Source organism: Bufo gargarizans, chromosome 2 (genome assembly GCF_014858855.1).
Source record: "Bufo gargarizans isolate SCDJY-AF-19 chromosome 2, ASM1485885v1, whole genome shotgun sequence".
NCBI lineage: Eukaryota > Metazoa > Chordata > Amphibia > Anura > Bufonidae > Bufo > Bufo gargarizans.
The window spans coordinates 387,513,008-387,531,825 of record NC_058081.1 but is presented as its reverse complement, the minus strand read 5'-3'; the positions used below and the strand labels follow the sequence as shown (position 1 = coordinate 387,531,825).

Sequence of the window (18,818 nt, the reverse complement as noted above, 5' to 3'; positions counted from 1 at the left end):
TTTTGCAGCCTAGGTGGGCAAAGGGGCCCAAATTCTTTTTCTGAGGGCATTTTTAGACATTTGGATCCCAGACTTCTTCTTACGCTTTCGGGCCCCTAAAATGCCAGGGCAGTATAAATACCCCACATGTGACCCCATTTTGGAAAGAAGACACCCCAAGGTATTCAATGAGGGGCATGGAGAGTTCATAGAAATTGGTTTTTTTTGTTACAAGTTAGCGGAAATAGATTTTTTATTTTTTTTGTATTTTTCCACAAAGTCTCCCTTTCCGCTTACTTGGGACAAAAATTTAAATCTTTCATGGACTCAATATGCCCCTCAGCGAATACCTTGGGGTGTCTTCTTTCCGAAATGGGGTCACATGTGGGGTATTTATACTGCCCTGGCATTTTAGGGGCCCTAAAGCGTGAGAAGAAGTCTGGAACATAAATGTCTAAAAAAAAATTACGCATTTGGATTCCGTGAGGGGAGTGGTGAGTTCATGTGAGATTTTATTTTTTGACACAAGTTAGTGGAATATGAGACTTTGTAAGAAATTAAAAAAAAAAAAAAAAAGCCTTACAGGGGGGGGGGTAATCAATGACGAGGGGGGGGGGGGGGGGGGGGGGGGGGGGGGGTGTGATCACCCATATAGACTCCCTGATCACCCCCCCTGTCATTAATTACCCCCCTGTAAGGCTCCATTCAGACATCCATACGATTTTTACGGATCCACGGATACATGGATCGGATCCGCAAAACACATATGGACGTCTGAATGGAGCCTTACAGGGGGGTGATCAATGACAGGGGGGTGATCAGGGAGTCTATATGGGGTGATCAGGGGTTAATAAGTGACAGGGGGGGGGGGGGGGTGTAGTGTAGTGGTGTTTGGTGCTACTTATTACTGAGCTGCCTGTGTCCTCTGGTGGTCGATCCAAGCAAAAAGGGACCACCAGAGGACCAGGGTTAAAAAAATAAAAATAAATATAAAATCGCATCTCCAGCCTGCCAGCGAACGATCGCCGCTGGCAGGCTGGAGATCCACTCGCTTACCTTCCGATCCTGTGTGCACGCATTCACAGGAAATCTCGTGTCTCGCGAGGTGACGCATATATGCGTGACTGTGCGCAGAGCTGCCGCCTCCGGACCGCGATCCTGCGTTAGGCGGTCCGGAGGCGGTTAAGGTCTAAAACGCTAGCAACAAAAGAGAGTACACCCCTAAGGGAAAATGGGCAAAATTGTGCCCAAAGTGTCAATATTATGCGTGGCCACCATTATTTTCCAGTACTGCATTAACACTCTTTGGCATGGAGTTCACAGGTTACCACTGGAATCCTCTTCCATTCCATAACTACATCAATGGGCTTCTGTTTAAGGATATTCCATAGATGCTCAATAGGGTTTAGGTCTGGAGACATGCTTGGCCAGTCCACCACCTTTATCCTCAGTTTCTTTAGCAAAACAGTGGTAGTCTTGGAGGTGTGTTTCAGGTCGTTCTCATGTTGGAATACTGCCCTGCGGCCTAGTTTCCGAAGGGAGGGGGATCATGCTCTGCTTTAGTATGTCATAGTACATGTTGGTATTCATGGTTCCCTCAGTAAACTGTAGCTCCCCACAGACAGCAGCACTCATGCAGCCCCAAACCATGATACTTCCACCACCATGCTTGACTGTAGGCAAGACACACTCGCCTAGTTGCCACCACACACGCTTGACACCAGCTGAACCAAATAAGTTTATCTTGGTGTCAACAGACCACAGGACATGGTTCCATTAATCCATGTCCTTAGTCTGCTTGTCTTCAAACTGTTTGCGATCTTTCTGGTGCATCATCAGCCATGCAGACCAATTTGGTGTAGCGTGCAGCGTATGGTCTGAGCACTGACAGGCTGACCACCCCCCACCTTTAACCTCACAGCACTCTTACGTCTATTTTGAAAAGACAACATCTATATATGCCGCTGAGCATGTGCACTCAACTTCCTTGGACGACTATGGCGAGGCCTGTTATCAGTGGAACCTGTCTTGTTAAACCACTGTATGGTCTTGGCCACCGTGATATAGCTCACTTTCAGGGTGTTGGCAATCTTCTTATAGCCTAGGCTATCTTTATGTAGAGCAACAATTCTTTTAATCAGATCTTCAGAGAGTTCTTTGCCATAAGGTGCCATGTTGAACATCCAGTGACCAGTATGAGAGCGATAACACCAAATTTAACACACCTGCTCCCCATTCACACCTGAGACATTGTAACACTAACGAGTCACATGACATCAGGGAGGAAAAACGACTAATTGGGCACAATTTGGCCATTTTCCCTTAGGGGGTGTACTCACTTTTGTTGCCAGCGGTTTAGACATTAATGGATGTGTGTCGAGTTACTTTGAGGGCACACCAAATTTACACTATTATATGGGCTGTACACGGACTACTTTACATTGTATCAAAGTGTCAGATCTTCAGTGTTGTCCCAATAAAAACGGAATAAAATTTTTCCAAAAATGTATCTCTCCATCTATATCCTTTGTGACCACGCACATTTTTTAAAAATTGCATTCCAGGAGCTATAACTTTTTTGTTTTTTCATCAATGTACTTGTGAGGTCTTATTTTTTCGCAGGACAAGTTATAGTTTTTAATGCAACACTTGAGAAGTACATGTAATGATTGATTGAAGCCAGCTGTTTAGCTAAACCCCCCCATGTTTATGTCAGTAAAAAGGCGTATTAGTGGTCACTAAGAGGATAGATAGATAGATAGTCATGATAAATATATTTGTACTAAAATATAGATTCCCAATTTATTTTTATTTTTTTGTCAATACAAAAATTGGGGCTTGTTTTTTGCAGGTTGTAATAGGGGGTTATTAAAGGTGTTTGAGGAGTTTGATTGGAGAGGTACAACTCTTGGCACCCCAATTCGCTGCCTTCGGGAGTTTGTCCGATTCCAAAACATCACATTTCTGTACACTGTATGTACACATTTCTGTAACAGCAGTGCTGCCCCCATTCAAGTAACTGGGTACCTGCGTTCAGGAACTGCTCTGCACATGAAACCTCCTTACTACAGCGGAGTACAGTCGTGTTGTGTTGTGCACTGTACCTACTGAAAGCAGCAAAATTGGGGGGGGGGGGGGGCAGTGCGTCTTATGTGGCGAATACTTCAGTTTGTATACCGCCGACCGCATGCTGCGCAGCGCGGTGGCGGGTGTATTAGTAGGCATGGATGCATGGATGAGGGAGGAGGGGTCGGCATCCAGCTCTGTAACTACAGCGGGCCCGATACAGTCACTGTATTCTGCTACACCGGGCCCGCTCACTGTAGGAATCCTAACTGCAGGCAATGCTAACAGTAGTCTTTTATGCAGCCTGTACTTACGATACTAACTTTCCGGCAGCCAGCAGGCAGGAGGCTGAGCTGGCGGGCGGGCGCTGAAAACGTAACTCACTATGTCACGCGCCGGTGGCGCCCACTTTATGAATGAAGAAGGGAGAGCCGGCGCGTGACATAGTGAGTTACGTTTTCAGCGCCCGCCCGCCAGCTCAGCCTCCTGCCTGCCGGAAAGTTAGTATCGTAAGTACAGGCTGCATAAAAGACTACTGTTACGGTACCTTAATCAGCATACAGCATTGTCTGCTGTTAGGATTCCTACAGTGAGCGGGCCCGGTGTAGCAGAATACAGTGACTGCACCGGGCCCGCTGTAATTACAGAGCTAGATGCCGGCCCCTCCTCCCTATTGGGGGTCATTCTATGGATAGCACTGTTATGGGGATTTGTGGATGGCACTGTTATGGGGGTCTGTGGATGACACATAGCGTAAAATGCTATTTATGTGTCATCCACAGATCCCTCATAACAGTGCCATCCACAGTGCCCCCCCATAACAGTGCCATCCACAGTGCCCCCCCATAACAGTGCCATCCACAGTGCCCCCCCATAACAGTGCCATCCACAGTGCCCCCCCATAACAGTGCCATCCACAGTGCCCAACAACAGTGCCATCCACAGTGCCCAACAACAGTGCCATCCACAGTGCCCAACAGTGCCATCCACAGTGCCCAACAGTGCCATCCACAGTGCCCAACAGTGCCATCCACAGTGCCCAACAGTGCCATCCACAGTGCCCAACAACAGTGCCATCCACAGTGCCCAACAACAGTGCCATCCACAGTGCCCAACAACAGTGCCATCCACAGTGCCCAACAACAGTGCCATCCACAGTGCCCAACAGTGCCATCCACAGTGCCCAACAACAGTGCCATCCACAGTGCCCAACAACAGTGCCATCCACAGTGCCCAACAACAGTGCCATCCACAGTGCCCAACAGTGCCCAACAACAGTGCCATCCACAGTGCCCAACAGTGCCATTCACAGTGCCCAACAGTGCCATCCACAGTGCCCAACAGTGCCATCCACAGTGCCCCCCATAACCGTGCCATCCACAGTGCCCCCCATAACCGTGCCATCCACAGTGCCCCCCATAACAGTGCCATCCATAGATCCCCATAAACGTGCCATCCACAGACCCCCATAACAATGCCATCCACCGACCCCCCATAACAGTGCCATCCCCAGATCCCACATAACACCATTAGGCACACCTTTTGGTTAAAATTTTTATTTTATTTTTTCCTCCTTAAAAAGCTAGGTGCGTCTTATGGGCCGGTGCGTCTTATAGGGCGAAAAATACGGTAATGTGTATGGGGGGGCTTTAAGGTCTAGTGCTGCTGCAGAAACTCGAGACCAATGAGCTGACAGGGGAGCCCCCTCAATGTCAACGTCTGTAGACAGACACCACAGTCGCTAATGACTGGCATATAATTGGCTTATCCTAGACATTACAGCGGGAGTTTGGTAATCAATCTTCCTGGCTTGTCTATTTTGTTGCTTTAACCCTTTCACTACCAAGAAACTTTTCATCTTAAATCCCAGGCCGATTTTTGCAAATATGACATGCCTCACTTTATGTGGCAAAGCTTTTACTTGTCCAGGCCATTTAGAGAGACTGTTTTCTCGTGGCACATTGCACTTCATGACAGTGGTAAATTTGAGTCAATATATTTCACCTTTATTTATAAAATAATCCCAAATTTACAAAACAATTTTTTAAAGCACCATTTATAAAGTGATTTTGCGGGGCTTATGTAATGGAAACCACCCATTAATGACCCCATTTTAGAAACTACACCCCTCAAATTATTCAAAACTAAGGTTACAAACTTTGTTAACCCTTGAGGTGTTCTACCTCTATTTTCCTTTATGTTAATCAATTTTTTCGTGCAACACAGCAAGGGTTAACAGCAAAATCAACCTCAATATGCATTACTCTGATTCTGCAGTTTACAGAAATACTCCATATGTGGCGGTAGTAAACTTTTCTATGGGCACGTGCCAGTGGTCAGAAGGAAAGGAGCGCAATATGGATTTTGGAGACAGATTTTTAGGCACCATTTTGTATTAGAGACCCTGACATACCCCTACAGTGGAAACCCTCAAAAAGTGAACCCATTTTGGAAACTACACCCCTTAAAGAATATATTAGGAGAGGTACTGAGCACTTTGACCTCCTAAGCGTTTTACAGAATTTGGAAATACTTGACTATGAAAAAGAAAAAAATGTGATTTTTTTGTACTCGCCGTAAAATCCTTTTCTCGGAGTAGGCATTGGGGGACACAGCACCAGGGGTATATGCCCAGCTGCCACTAGAAACAAAAAAAAGTGTTGGCTCCACCCAGGTGGGCTATACCCCTCTGCCAGAGCAGAGAGAGATCAGTCGGTACAAAAGCAGTAGGAACGTCACACCTGAACCAAAAAAGAAAAACTGAAAGCCAACAAGTCTTCAACTGGGGAAACCCGACAACCACTTAGGCAAACGCCGGGACCTCAAACAAGAAGAAACTCAAGAAGGGTGGGATCTGTGTCCCCCAATGCCTACTACGAGAAAAGGATTTTACGGTTGGCGTTGGGGGGACACAGCACAATGGGACGTCCAAAAGCAGTCCCCGAGGCAGGGAAGAAAAAAAAGCGCCATACTACCTATCTAAAGCACAGCTGCTTGCAGAACCTTGCGCCCCAGACTGGCATCAGCAGAAGGAATGGATATGGTAGACCTTAGAAAAAGTGTGAACTGATGCCCAGGTGGCAGCCCAGCAGACCTGGGAAGCCTATGCCTGATGATGCACCGCCCAGGAAGCCCCAACCGCCCTAATCGAATGTGCGGTCAACCTGGAAGTGGGAGCCCGGCCCTTTGTGACATAGGCCTCCTTGACGGCCGACCGAACCCAACGAGAAATGGTGGCCTTGGAGGCAGGCAAACTCTTACGAGGGCCCGCCGGGACCACAAAAAGAGTCCGAAAGACGGAAGGGCTCGGTGATTCGAAGATACAGGCGAAGAGCCCGAACCACATCCAGGTAATGGAGGGATTTCTCCCTAGGGTGAGAAGGATTAGGGCAGAAAGAAGGACGATTTCCTCATTCATATGAAACGAGGAGACCACCTTCGGGAGAAAGGAGGGAACAGGGTGCAAAACCACCTTGTCCTGATGGAACACCAGGAAAGGCGAACGGCAAGAAAGCCCCGCAAGTTCGGAAACCCGGCGGATGGAGGTGACTACCACGAGGAAATCCACCTTAAACGAGACAAACAACAGATCTCTGCCAAGGGCTCGAAGGGCGATGACCGGAGGGCGTCGAGGACGAGATTCAGGTTCCATGGCTCCACCGGAAACCGAAAGGGAGGGGCTCGGCGAGCAACACCCTGGAGAAAAGTCCTAACCTGGACCCGCAAGGCCACAGGATGCTGGAAGAGGACCGAGAGGGCTGAAATCTGCCCCCTGAGAGAAGCCAGGCGAAGACCCTTTCAAAACCGGCCTGAAGGAAGGCCAGAATGTTAGGGACGGAGAAACAGAGGGCGAAAACGCCCGGATTCGCACCAGGCAAAATACGCTCTCCAGGTCAGATAGTAAATACAGGCCGACTGGGGCATGCGAGCGTGAAGCATTGTCTGGATGACCGAGTCCGAGAGACCACGGGACTTCAGGACCGAGGTCTCAACAGCCACGCCGTCAAACGAAGCTGAGGTAAATTTGGGTGGAACAGAGGGCCCTGGGAAAGGAGATGGTGGCACAGAGGAAGTCGCCACGGAACGTCTGCGTACCACGCCCTGCAGGGCAAATCCGGAGCCACCAGGATCGCCGGAACACGGGCTGCCTTGAGACGCTTGAGCACTCGGGGAAGGAGAGGAATGGGGAGAAAAAGATACAGAAGGCCGAACTGAGACCAAGGCAGAACTAGGGCGTCGACTGCGAGAGCTTGAGGGTCCCTGGACCGTGCCACATAGCACGAGAGCCTGCGGTTGAGGCGCGACGCAAAGAGATCCACGTCCGGAGTTCCCCAACGGTGACAGAGTTGGAGGAACACTTCTGGGTGGAGAGACCATTTGCCCGGGTCGACGAGCTGACAACTGAGGAAGTCTGCCGCCCAATTGTCGACCCCGGGAATGTGTACGGCGGAGAGTACCGGAACGTGTTTCTCCGCCCACCGCAGGATGCGGGAGGCTTCCTGAAGGGCCACCACACTCCTGGTGCCCCCTTGGTGGTTAAGATAGGCTACAGCGGTGGAATTGTCTGTCTGAACCCGGATCGGGAGACCGCGGAGACAGGGAGTCCAGTGAGATAGTGCCAGGAAAATTGCCCCGAGTTCGAGAACTCCTGAACAGACCAATATGGATAGGATGAACAACTGAAGGTCCCGGAAGTGGAATTGGGAATGGCCATCATCCTGCCCAGGACGCGCATACACATCCTGATGGTTAGAGGGGACGGATCGCGGAGACGAGTCACCCACGCCTGAAGAGAGGCAATCTTCTTTGGGAGAAGGAACACCCGCACAAGGCGAGTGTCGAAGATCATGCCCAGAAAAGGCATCCTCCGGCATGGGACGAGAGAGCACTTGAAGTGGTTGATGAGCCACCCGAATTGGGCAAGAGCTGAGAGGGTAATGCGTAGACTGGACAAGTTGTCCTCCAATGACGGCGCCCGGATCAGAAGGTCGTCCAGGTAAGGCACCAATGTGACCTAGCGGGGGACCTGGGAGGCGACGTCAGGAAGAACAGTCCCGACGGAAGACCGGAAAATTTGATCTTGTATCCGGAGGAAACCCCCTCCAGAACCCAAGCGTCCTCCACACTTGCGTGCCAGATATTCTGAAAGGCGAGCAGGCCTATCTTAACCACCTTGACCTGGGTAGAGTCATGCGGAAGGTGGCTTAGTGGACTGGGGGTAAGCAGGTTTGGGCTTGGCATGCCAGGAGGGCTTGGCCTTAAAAGAAGGCCTGGTGGACTTCTTGTCTGATCGGCCCGAAAGGACTGCGCCCGAGAGGACGACCCAGGAAAGCGGCGGCGGCGAGGCTGGTTCTGGGGAAGAAGAGAACTCTTACCGTCAGTGGCCTCAGAGATGAGCTCCTCCAAACGCTTCCCAAAAAGTTTCCCACCGAGGAAGGGAAATTAGAGCCTTCCTGGAGGCGGAATCAGCCAAGACTGAACGAAGCCAGATGGTGCGGCGAATGGCCACAGAGTTAGCGACCGCAGTGGCGAGCTGATTACATGGAGGCATCGCAAAGAAACTTGGATGCCTGGCAGATTTGAGAGGCAAGTACTGCCAGTTCCCCCTGGACAGAGTCTGGAGGTAAGGCTCGGATAAGCAAAGGCCTTGGCCACCCAGGAAGCGGCAAACACAGGACGGATTGCAGCACCTGCTGCCACAAACACGGACTTGGCCAAGGAGTCGACCCGTTTGTCAGCAGGATCCGACAAGGAATCCGCGTCAGCCAGGGGAAGGATAGTTGCGAGCCACCCGAGGGTCTACCTGAGGAGGAACCGTCCAGAGGTTGACGGATTCCTCAGAAAAAGGATAAAAGGGACATCCGAGGCCTTGGTAAGGTGAAGGCGCCGATCAGGGCAACGCCACTCCTTAGCCAGAAGTGCAGCAAGATTCTCGTTATTCGGGAAAACCACAGTGGACCGTCCAGAACGGCGGAAGGACACCGACTCCTGGGAGGAGGAAGAAGGATCGTCCTGCACATGGAGCGCGTCCTGGACGGCTTTAATGAGATCCTGTATGGCCGCAGACATCGCCGAGCACCGCTCTGATTCACAATCAGAAGCAGAGGAGTCCCAAGGAGCGGCGGAAGAGGCTGAAGAAGAAATTTTGCCCGTCTCCGGGGGATATCCGGGGAATGATCTGAGGAAGAATGGGACCTGGCCAAGACCGTATGAGGTCGCTTGCGGGATCGCGTGCCAGAGCGAGAACGGACGTCCCCAGCTGGGGAGTCCCTGCTAGAAGCACCCACAATCTGGGCAGGCAGACGGTCCAGACACTGCGCCAGGGATTGGGAGAGGCTGGCAAGGTTCCCTATGGCTTGGGACAGGGTAGCAGCACATTCCGGTAGGACCGACACGGAGGGGCCCGCAGGGGCGGCCTGGGGTTGAGGCACTGTGCGCATAGGGAGTTAGACTGACCGCATGGGAACTTCCTATTACACAGGGAACAAAGCATAATGGGTAGAAATCACAGCAGGGGGAGTGGGGTCCTGACCAGAAGACGACATGAGGGCTAGGAAGGAGCCTACAAAGAAAAAGAGTCAGCCAAAAAGGCTGCCTACCAGAACCAATGGTGCTGTGTCGCCGACAGAGAAAGCCGATCACAGTAGCAGAGCAGCAAGATGGCGACCGGGTGCAGGCACTGCAGGAGAAGGATGGAGCCGGCAGAAAGGAACGCCCCCTGCAAAGACCCGCACAGAGACAGGGTTGGAGGAAAAGCCAAGCGCCTCCCAGGGCTCCACCCACGGATGGGAGGGTGAACGAGAGAGCCCGGGAACCCTCCCAGCCTAAATTAGATTGTGCGGCCGGAAACTGACGCCCGCGATCGCGGTGGCGTCTGGAAGCAGCCGCGGAGCGGGAGGGACACAGCGCAGAGGGGTGCCCGGAAGCACCCAAAAAGACCCCCAGAGGTGAGGAAACTTCTTAATTGTGCCCCCAGTGCCGGACCCAGAAGACATGGGCCTCCTTGCAGACACCCTGACCCCAAAATGACCCCCTGGAGGTGGGGGAGATGGAGAGAAAGGGCCACCAAAGCATAAGAGGAGAGGAGGGGGGTGGGGAACTACAGGGTCCCCGTAATGGATCCGGATCCCTACTTACCTTCCGATGTCTTCAGGCACAGCAATGACCACCCCCTCGGCAGACTCAACACGGGAGCCGTGGGTCTACCGAAATTCCACTGCGGAAGCAGTTTCAAGTGGGGACTGGGTGGTTGCCAGGTATCCGAGAACGCGCCCGCAGGGGGGCAACTAAAGTGGAACACGATGGAGCAACCCCTGCAGCAGGCCGAAACCTGCAGAGAAAAAGGAGAAAATAAAAAAATAAAAATAAAAAATGAGCAGGATGACCTGCGAAAAAATATAGCAGGTCATGTCTGCCTCCTACGGACACTAGAACTAGACTGATCTCTCTCGGCTCTAGCAGAGTGGTATAGCCCACCTGGGTGGAGCCAACACTTTTTTTGTTTCTAGTGTCAGCCTAATAGTTGCAGTTGGGCATATACCCATGGTGCAGTGTCCCCCAATGCCATGCACGGAAAAAAGTTTTATTTCTTCCAATAAAATGTTGCTTTAGCCCCAAATTTTTCATTTTCACAAAGGGTAACAGGAGAAAAAGCACCCCATAACTTGTTACCCATTTTCTCCTGAATACGTCAACACCCCATATATGGTGGTAAACTGCTGTGGGGGCTCATGGCAGGATTCAGACTAGAAGGTGCGCCATATGGCTTTTGCAGCGCAGATTTTGATGGATTGTTACGGGTGCCATTGTTTTTTTTTTTTTTTTTTTTTTTAATGTGATTGTCTTATGTGGGGGCTCATTTTTTTGCGGGATGAGATGACGTTTTCATTGGTACTACTTTGGGGTACATAAGACTTTTTGATCACTTGGTATTACACTTTTTGTGAGGAAATGTGACCATAGTGTTTTTTTTGTTTATTTTTTTTACAGCATTCACATGAGGGGCAATCTCATATTTTATAGAGCAGGTAGTTACGGATGCAGCGATACCAAATGTGTATAATTTTTTATTTATTTTTTAATGTTTTACACAGTAAAAGCCTTTTTGAACAGAATAAAAATCTTGTTTTTGTGTTACCATTTTCTGAGATTTTTTTTTGGGGGGGGGGGGGCAATTGTCTTAGGTAGGACCTCTTTTTTTGCGGGATGAGACGATGGTTTAATTGGTACCATTTTGGGGTACATAAGACATTTTGATCGCTTGGTATTACACTTTGGTTTTTTTTTGTAGCATTCATCTAAGGGGGTGGACCATGATATTTTTTTTTATAGAGCTACTGCACTTTCAGAAAGGTTATGCTTTTAAATGTACCTGAGCTACAACATAAAATAATTATAATATGATGTCAATTAGCAGGGAATCTGATTAGATTTAGAAAGACTTACCTTGTGTGAGCCTTCCCTTAGTTTATGTGGATGCGGAGGGTCTGGCAATCTTTCAAACTGATAAACCCCTTTAAATGGAACAACTGCTTTAGCGCTGACCCAAACCTTCTCAGACAGATCTCCCAATGTTTCCACATAATACTGCTGAGGAGGCTTCTTCGTGCACTCTTCTGTAAAATATTCAAAGGCGGGTTAAAGTAAGTTTCTTAGAGAACATTATATGAAAACGGTAAATATCTTCACATCTGCATCATAGCCTATGATGCATATTACGTCAAAGAGGAAAAGAGAAAATGTGCTGCAGGAAGTGCACGTATTACCCAAACTACAGGACCCCATAGGTATTAGTGTATTGTCAACTAAAACTGCCGAGAATGGAGGGTCAGGCCAAGAATAGTCTTGTGTGTGAGGAACTCCTGAATATCCTGGGTGAAATGCTGCTGCCAGAAGTGTTTTCTGTACGGGAATAGTTTTGGTGCCTAATGCATCATTTGACACACCAGAGGTGTTACTATACTGGACAGAAAAATGCTACATGCACTACTGATTGCATCAAAAGGTTACACGGCCAGAACCATGAGAAATCAATATCAGCATCATGCACATAGCGGATATATATAAAATTTTACAGTCTGCAAATCCCTGATCCGCAAAATACAGATAGCAGCAGTGTGCATGCCGCAATTTATGAGGGTCCCATTGTCAAAATGCCTATAGAACATTCTATTTTTGCGGGATGGAAATGTAGGCATACGGATAGCACATTTAAATGAATGGGTCTGCATCTGACTGGATACGGAATCAAAAAATATATAGTCATGAGATGCATGAGAAAAATGTTAATGGACGATTACAACCCACGGAAAGTGAGCGTTTCCATAACTCCTATGGAAGTGAATGGAGACAGACAGACATGTACATAAGCTTCAAGGGAACCTGTCATGTGGATATTTGATTATAATCTAACTAATTAAATACAATCATTAACTACTAAAAAGCACCTTAGATGTATTCACTCACTGGTGTGACAGATGGTTACCTCATAATATACACACAAAGATGCCACATGCTAATGAGCTGATTTGAGTCAGCGAGTCAAGATTTTTTGTGAAACTCGCCTGTAAAAACCTTTTCTCGTCTTTTCCATTGGGGGACTCAGACCATGGGTATAGCTTGAGGTATTAGTAGGAGGGACACTATGCAAATGAAAGAGCTCCTCCTCCTCCTCAGGCTATACCCCCCGGCTCCAGCAGGAGAAACGCAGGCGTTGCAAAAGCAGAAGGAGAAAGAATCCAATAAAGGAAACCATCAAACCAAGGCCAAGAGGCCTAATCACAAACAGAACAGAACCCCTCCTGTAACAGGCAGAATGGGTGGGAGCTGTGTCCCCCAATGGAAAAGACAAGAAAAAGATTTTACAGGCGAGTTTCACAAAAAATCTCCTTTTCTCATACTTTTTTCCATTGGGGGACGCAGACCATGGGACGTCCTAAAGCAGTCCATGGGGTGGGAAAAAACATCAACACCGCCAGGAGAAAACGTCCAACCGTCAAACAGGAACCACAGCCTGCAAAACCTTGCGGCCCAAGACAGCAAATGTAACTGGTAAAACTTAGAAAAGATATGTAAGGACGACCAGGTAGCCGCCTTACACAACAGACGCAGAATCACGATTGCACCTTGCCCAGGAAGCTCCCACCGCACTAGTGGAGAGAGCAGTAATCCGCGACGGGGAAACCTTGCCACGAGCGCGATAAGCCGCGGCGATAGACGAGCAGATCCATCCTGTCACAGAGACCTTAGAGGCCGCCAGGCCCTTACAAGGCCCCTCTGGAATCACAGAGAGGGAGTCCGAACGGCGAAAGGAGGCAGTAGCCTCAGATACACCTTCAGGGCCCGGACCACATCCAGGGAATGTAAAGCGCGCTCCTTGGGGTTTGCCGGAGAAGGGCAAAAGGAGGGCAGACCAAGATCCTCATTAAGGTGGAAGGGGGATACCACCTTGGGCAAAAAGGATGGAACAGGACGGAGTACCACTTCATACTGATGAAAACCCAGAAAAGGCTCCTGGTAGGAAAGGGCGGCCAGCTCCGAAACTCACCTAATGGAAGTTATGGCCACAAGGAAGACCAAAGACCAAAATTAGTCAGGGAGACCTCCCTCAAAGGCTCGAAGGGAGCTGACTGAAGAGCGCGGAGGACCAAATTGAGATCCCACGGAGGCAAAGGGGGGATATACGGAGGAGCCGAACGTACCATCCCCTGCAGGAAGGTCTTCATAGGACCCAGGAGAGCGAGAGAAACTTGGCCCTTCAGGGAATTCAGGGACAGCTCCAGGCCAGAATGAAGGAAAGAAAGAATCACCGGATTGGAAAAAAAATGAAGGGGAGGGAACCCCGAGTTCTCACAAAAAAGCAGGAAGGTCTTCCAGGTACGGTCGTAAATCCAGGACGAAGCCGGCTTCCTTGCCCTGATCAGGTTCTAACTACAGAATCCGAGAACCCCCTCCTTTTGAGGATGGAGGTTTCAACAGCCACGCCCTTAAACGAAGTGACCGTAAATTCCGGTGGAAGAGCGGTCCTTGAGACAGGAGATCTACTCTGTCGGGAAGAGGCCATGGGGCGTCTGCCAGAATCCGGGCGACACCCGAGAATCATGCGCGACGAGGCTAATCCAGGGCGATGAAAACAGTTGGGTACAGATCTTCCGCCTCGATCTTGCGCAGAACTTCAGAAGTCTGTGGTTTTGATCCATCAACCTCTGGGATATGGGGCCCAGCGCGATTCCGTTGCGCCACTCTGCTGTGCGTACCACGGAGACACCAGCGCGTCTACCTGGTGCTCCTACAGGACCCGAGAACGAGCCAGGAACACCGGAACCCTGTTGTTGAGCCTGGACGCCATCAAGTCCACGTTCGGACGGCCCCACCGGTGATAGACGTCTACGAATACGGCTGGATGCAGAGACCACTCGCCCGGATCCACCCTGTTGCGGCTTAGGAAGTCCGCTGTCCAGTTGTCGACTCCTGGGATGTACACCGCCGCCAACAGCGGAACGTGAGACCCTGCCCACTGCAGGATCCACCTCACCTCCTGCATCACCGCCCGGCTGCGGGTCCCACCTTGGTATTTGATGTCGGCCACAGAAAAAGCACAACACCGTGGCATCGTCTCACTGAATCCGCACCGGACGGCCGGCCCGGCCAGGAGACTGGCCTCGGTGGTGATCATCATCCAAGAGACTGGGAGAAAAGACCTCCCCGACGTCAGATTCGGAAGAGACAGTCACCAAGGAAGAGACGCCCGAACACGCCGAGACGGGCGGACGCAAGCGCCCGAACCCCGAGAGGTCATGTCCCCGAGGGAAGGATCTCTTGTTGCGCGAACGGGTGTGAAATTGGGCATATGGCACGGCCTTGAAGGAGGCCACCATTAGACTCAGGATCCGTGTGCATTCCCGGCTGTTGAGATACGGGGAGCGCAGCAAGTGCGACACCGCCCCCCTGGATCCGGGAGGGGAGTCTGGAAGACACCCCTAGGATCGGATGTCGTTCAGGTAGGGCAGAAAAGAAAAAAAAAAAACAAAAAAAAAAAAAACCATGTGCAGAAGCGCCGGGGACGGTGTAAGGAACTTGGTAAAGACCCGAGGGGTGGTCGCTAACCCAAAAGGCAGGGCGACAAGCTGGTAGTGACGGCCACCAATGGCGAGATTACGCAATAGGGACATGCAGCTAGACGTCCCCTATGTACCACGGATGGGAGGAGCTACCCTGGCAGAAGAGCAGGAACAAAGGAGCGGCGGGACCCATTCGGAACCTCCATACTCACAGAAACTCGCTGAGCAGCTCCAAGTCTAGGATCGGCCGCTCCGACCCCTCCCATTTTGGGAATACGTGCAGGATCGAGTAGAAACCTGTGCCCTGTTCCTCTGAAGGAATTGGGGTAATAACACCCTGGCCTAGAAGGGACCATCAAGAGGTCCAAGACTCTGCCCGGATCCCTCGGAACGGGGGAAGAGAAAAACGTTCCGGCGGTCTGGACGCGAACTCTAACTAGAAGTTAACATATCTAGAGTCCAAGCCTCCTGAACATGGGCCCTCCAAACTTGAAGAGTGGAGAGCAGACGGACCCCCCCACCACAAGGGGTGGAGGCGTCCTATCCTGCGGAAGCCTGCTTAGGAGCAGCAGGGCAGACCGCCTGTACCCTCGGTTGCCAGGAGGGCTGGAACGCTCAAGGGGGAGGTTAGCAAGGGAGCGCTTAGAATCAGTGTCAGCGCCCCACCTTTCTGCCAGACCCTTCTGCGTTGATGAACGAGAGGGCTAGAATGCGGGCACAGAAGAACCATTGTCCCTGGAAGCCTCGCAAGGAACTTGGAAGCCTGGGACATTTGGAAAATCAAATCCAACATGTCCGCAGATGTCTCTTGTTCTGCCAGGTCTTGGTTAAGGCGTCAGCGATCACACCGAGAAGGCTCTGGCAACCTGTGCCAAGGCAAAGGCAGGTCGCAGGGACGTGCCCGCCCGTGAGAAAATGGATCTGGAGAGAGAATCCAGGCGCCTGTCCACTGCGTCCTCAGAGAGGCACCGTCTAAAAACAGGGAGGGCCGTGTTTTTGGTTAACCTGGCCACCAGGGAATCCATCTTAGCCTAGGACATTTGGAGAACCAAGGCCAGTGTGTCAGCGGATGCATCTTATTCCGGCAGGTCTTGGTGGTGGTGCTGTAACCACACCGAGAGCGCTCTGGCAACCCAAGCCGGGGCAAAGGCAAGCCGCAGGGACATGTCTGTCAGCTAGTTGGACAAATAATCCAGGCGCCTGTCCACGGCATCCTGCAGAGAGGAGCCGTCCAAGGCAGGGAGGGTCCTGGATATGGGGAAACCCGTCAGTCTCCGGCTTTTTGGTTGGAAAAAAGGGGCAAACTGCTAACCAGTGAGGAGAATTCCTTTAGAGATTAAAGATATCACGGACAGCCGCCACTAAGTCAGCCACATAGCGGAGAGCTTAGGCGGGAGGTCCCGCTCAATGACCTCCCTTCAGACTTACGCTCCCCTGAGGGACGGGGGGGGGAAAGACGTCTGAATGCACCCGCATGCGAGGGAGGAGGGGGGGGGGGGTAAGGGGAGACGGAGTCATCCAAGGGGGGATGCTGCCGCTTACGCTGCCACTTAACTGCCAAGCGTCCTCTGTGGATAGGAGTGGATGGCGCCACAGGGTTGGAATCTGCCATATGTTTCATGGACATGACTGTCATGGCGAATAAGGCCAAATCAGTGGCCGCCCTAGACGTGGTGGATGCCCAGGCGGGTACCACAGGCCGTGCAGGGACATGGGTCAGAGAAGGGAGTGAAGAGAAATTCTGTCCAGGTGCAGAGCAGAAGACACATATACAAGTGACAAGAGAAAAAAAAACATATCTTACAGACAAAGAGAAAGTTTCCTACCAGCTGTGCAAGGGTTAATCGTCCCTCCCAGCCAGCAGCAACATGAAAAATCCTCATAGAACGTGCAGGCACGCTGTGAGAGCTTCCAGTAGGAAGGAGGAGTCGGCAGAGCAGAGCGCAGAGGCTCCACTCCCATGACGCGTCATCAAGGCGTGAAAAGAGTGCGCGCTTTACGAAAAAATGTCTCCCGGAGCCGAACGCGGCATAGCGGGGGTTAAGGAGCCTAATAAAGAGGGGGGTCCGACCTTGCTAATAACCCTGCGCCTGCCCAGGTGTAAGGCAGAAGCGGCTGTTTTAGGCAAAAAGTCCCCCTGGTGCCGAGTGCGGCAATGCAGGGGTTAAATTTGCGGGAAAATGCTCGGGGGGACACCTAATGAAGAGGGGGATCCGTAGCTGGCGAGCGCCTGCCCAAGATGTAAGGTAGGGGCGCCAAGCCGCTTATCTAGCCTGGAGCTTGCAGAGCCTGCAGCTAAAACGCTCCCAGAGGGGAATATTCTGTCCAGGGACCTTATCAGAGATATCCCAACTCCCTTAATGAGAGCAGTCCCCTGGTATAGTGCCTCCAGTCCTTCACTCTGTAGTTCACCCAGACTTCCCATAGATATCGGGCAGGGAGAGGAGCATGTCAGCCATACTTATCTGCTCCTGCAGTCTTCTCCCTCTGTTCAGAGGTCTGACTCCAGGGGTGCAGTGCTCTGGGTGGAGGGCAGCATAGGTGACCCAAGGGCTGGTGGGATACCAGAGCCAACAGGTCGAGCCCGGTTCCACTTTTCTTCTGGGGGGAAAAGGAGGCAGCCAGGCAACGTCCCAAAGATGGCGGCGGGCACTCCATGGGGGAACAGGAAAGCGCCATGCTGACCTGTGTCCCCATCTAGAAAGAAAATAACAAACCGGAGTAGAAATAGTGTAGCGTGTCAACCTCCTTCACCGGACACTAAGCAAAGACTGAGTTTCTCCTGCTGGAGCCGGGGGGTATAGCCGAGAAGGAGGAGTTCTTTCATTTGCATAGTGTCCCTCCTACTAATACCTCAAGCTATACCCATGGTCTGTGTCCCCCAATGGAAAAAAGTACGAGAAAATAGAAATAAATAAAAAAATTATTGCATTCCCACAAAGAAATGTAATAAATGTATATCTAGCAAGCCAGAGCCAAGACTGCTGAGCATCAGACAAGAATGGGACAACAATCCTCTCCCAAAACTCCAGCAATTGGTCTCCTCACTTCTCAGATGTTTAAACTGTTAAAAGAAGAGGGTATGCTACATAATGGTTGTCCAAACTTTGAGATGTGCTGGTGCCATCACGGTCTAAATTTAATGAAATGGTAAAATGTCTCACTTCCAACATCAGATTCTATGATCTATTGTGAATAAAATATGGGTCTGAGGTTTTTGAGCAATCGGGTAGTAACTGGGCTCAGTTCACATCCCGTTTGTGAACTACATTTAGCAAATGTACTGATCACATATGTATGACCCTATTCCCCAGCGGGTACCAAAAGGATAAATGAGAATAGGACAATATAAATAACCTATACCAGACAAATTCCTCTGTATGCCCACCCACACAGTGGCATATATTACAGCCACCCGTTACAGGCATATATCAAGAACTCTTCCTGATGTACAGCCCAATGGAAAGCTAAAATAATATGAACAGAAAGAAAATAAGTTAACCAGACAATAGCTGGGAGGGCCTTGTCCGTAAGAGCTGTGACAATAGGTGTATGATGCCAATTTTGTCAAGAGGGCCAGCACCTTGCATTGGAATGGGAATGATGGGAATACTAACAAAACAACCAGTCACCCTGCCAATACGAATTAACCCAACCATAGAGGGAAGTGGCACAATATACAGCTGCTGGAAGTTCGTAAAGGTTTTGAAGAAA

At 50.6% G+C, this 18,818-nt stretch overlaps 1 protein-coding gene across 5 annotated transcripts in view; it reads right to left on the bottom strand.

Moving 5' to 3' along the window:
* The window catches only part of NSD1 (nuclear receptor binding SET domain protein 1), a 131,312-nt gene that overhangs the window by 105,843 nt on the left and 6,651 nt on the right, over positions 1 to 18,818 (bottom strand). For all 5 annotated transcript variants that reach the window (XM_044280792.1, XM_044280789.1, XM_044280793.1 and 2 more), the window contains exon 4: positions 11,491 to 11,660. In XM_044280792.1, the coding sequence (XP_044136727.1) occupies positions 11,491 to 11,660 (170 nt within the window). The remainder of the gene's footprint in view (positions 1 to 11,490; positions 11,661 to 18,818) is intronic.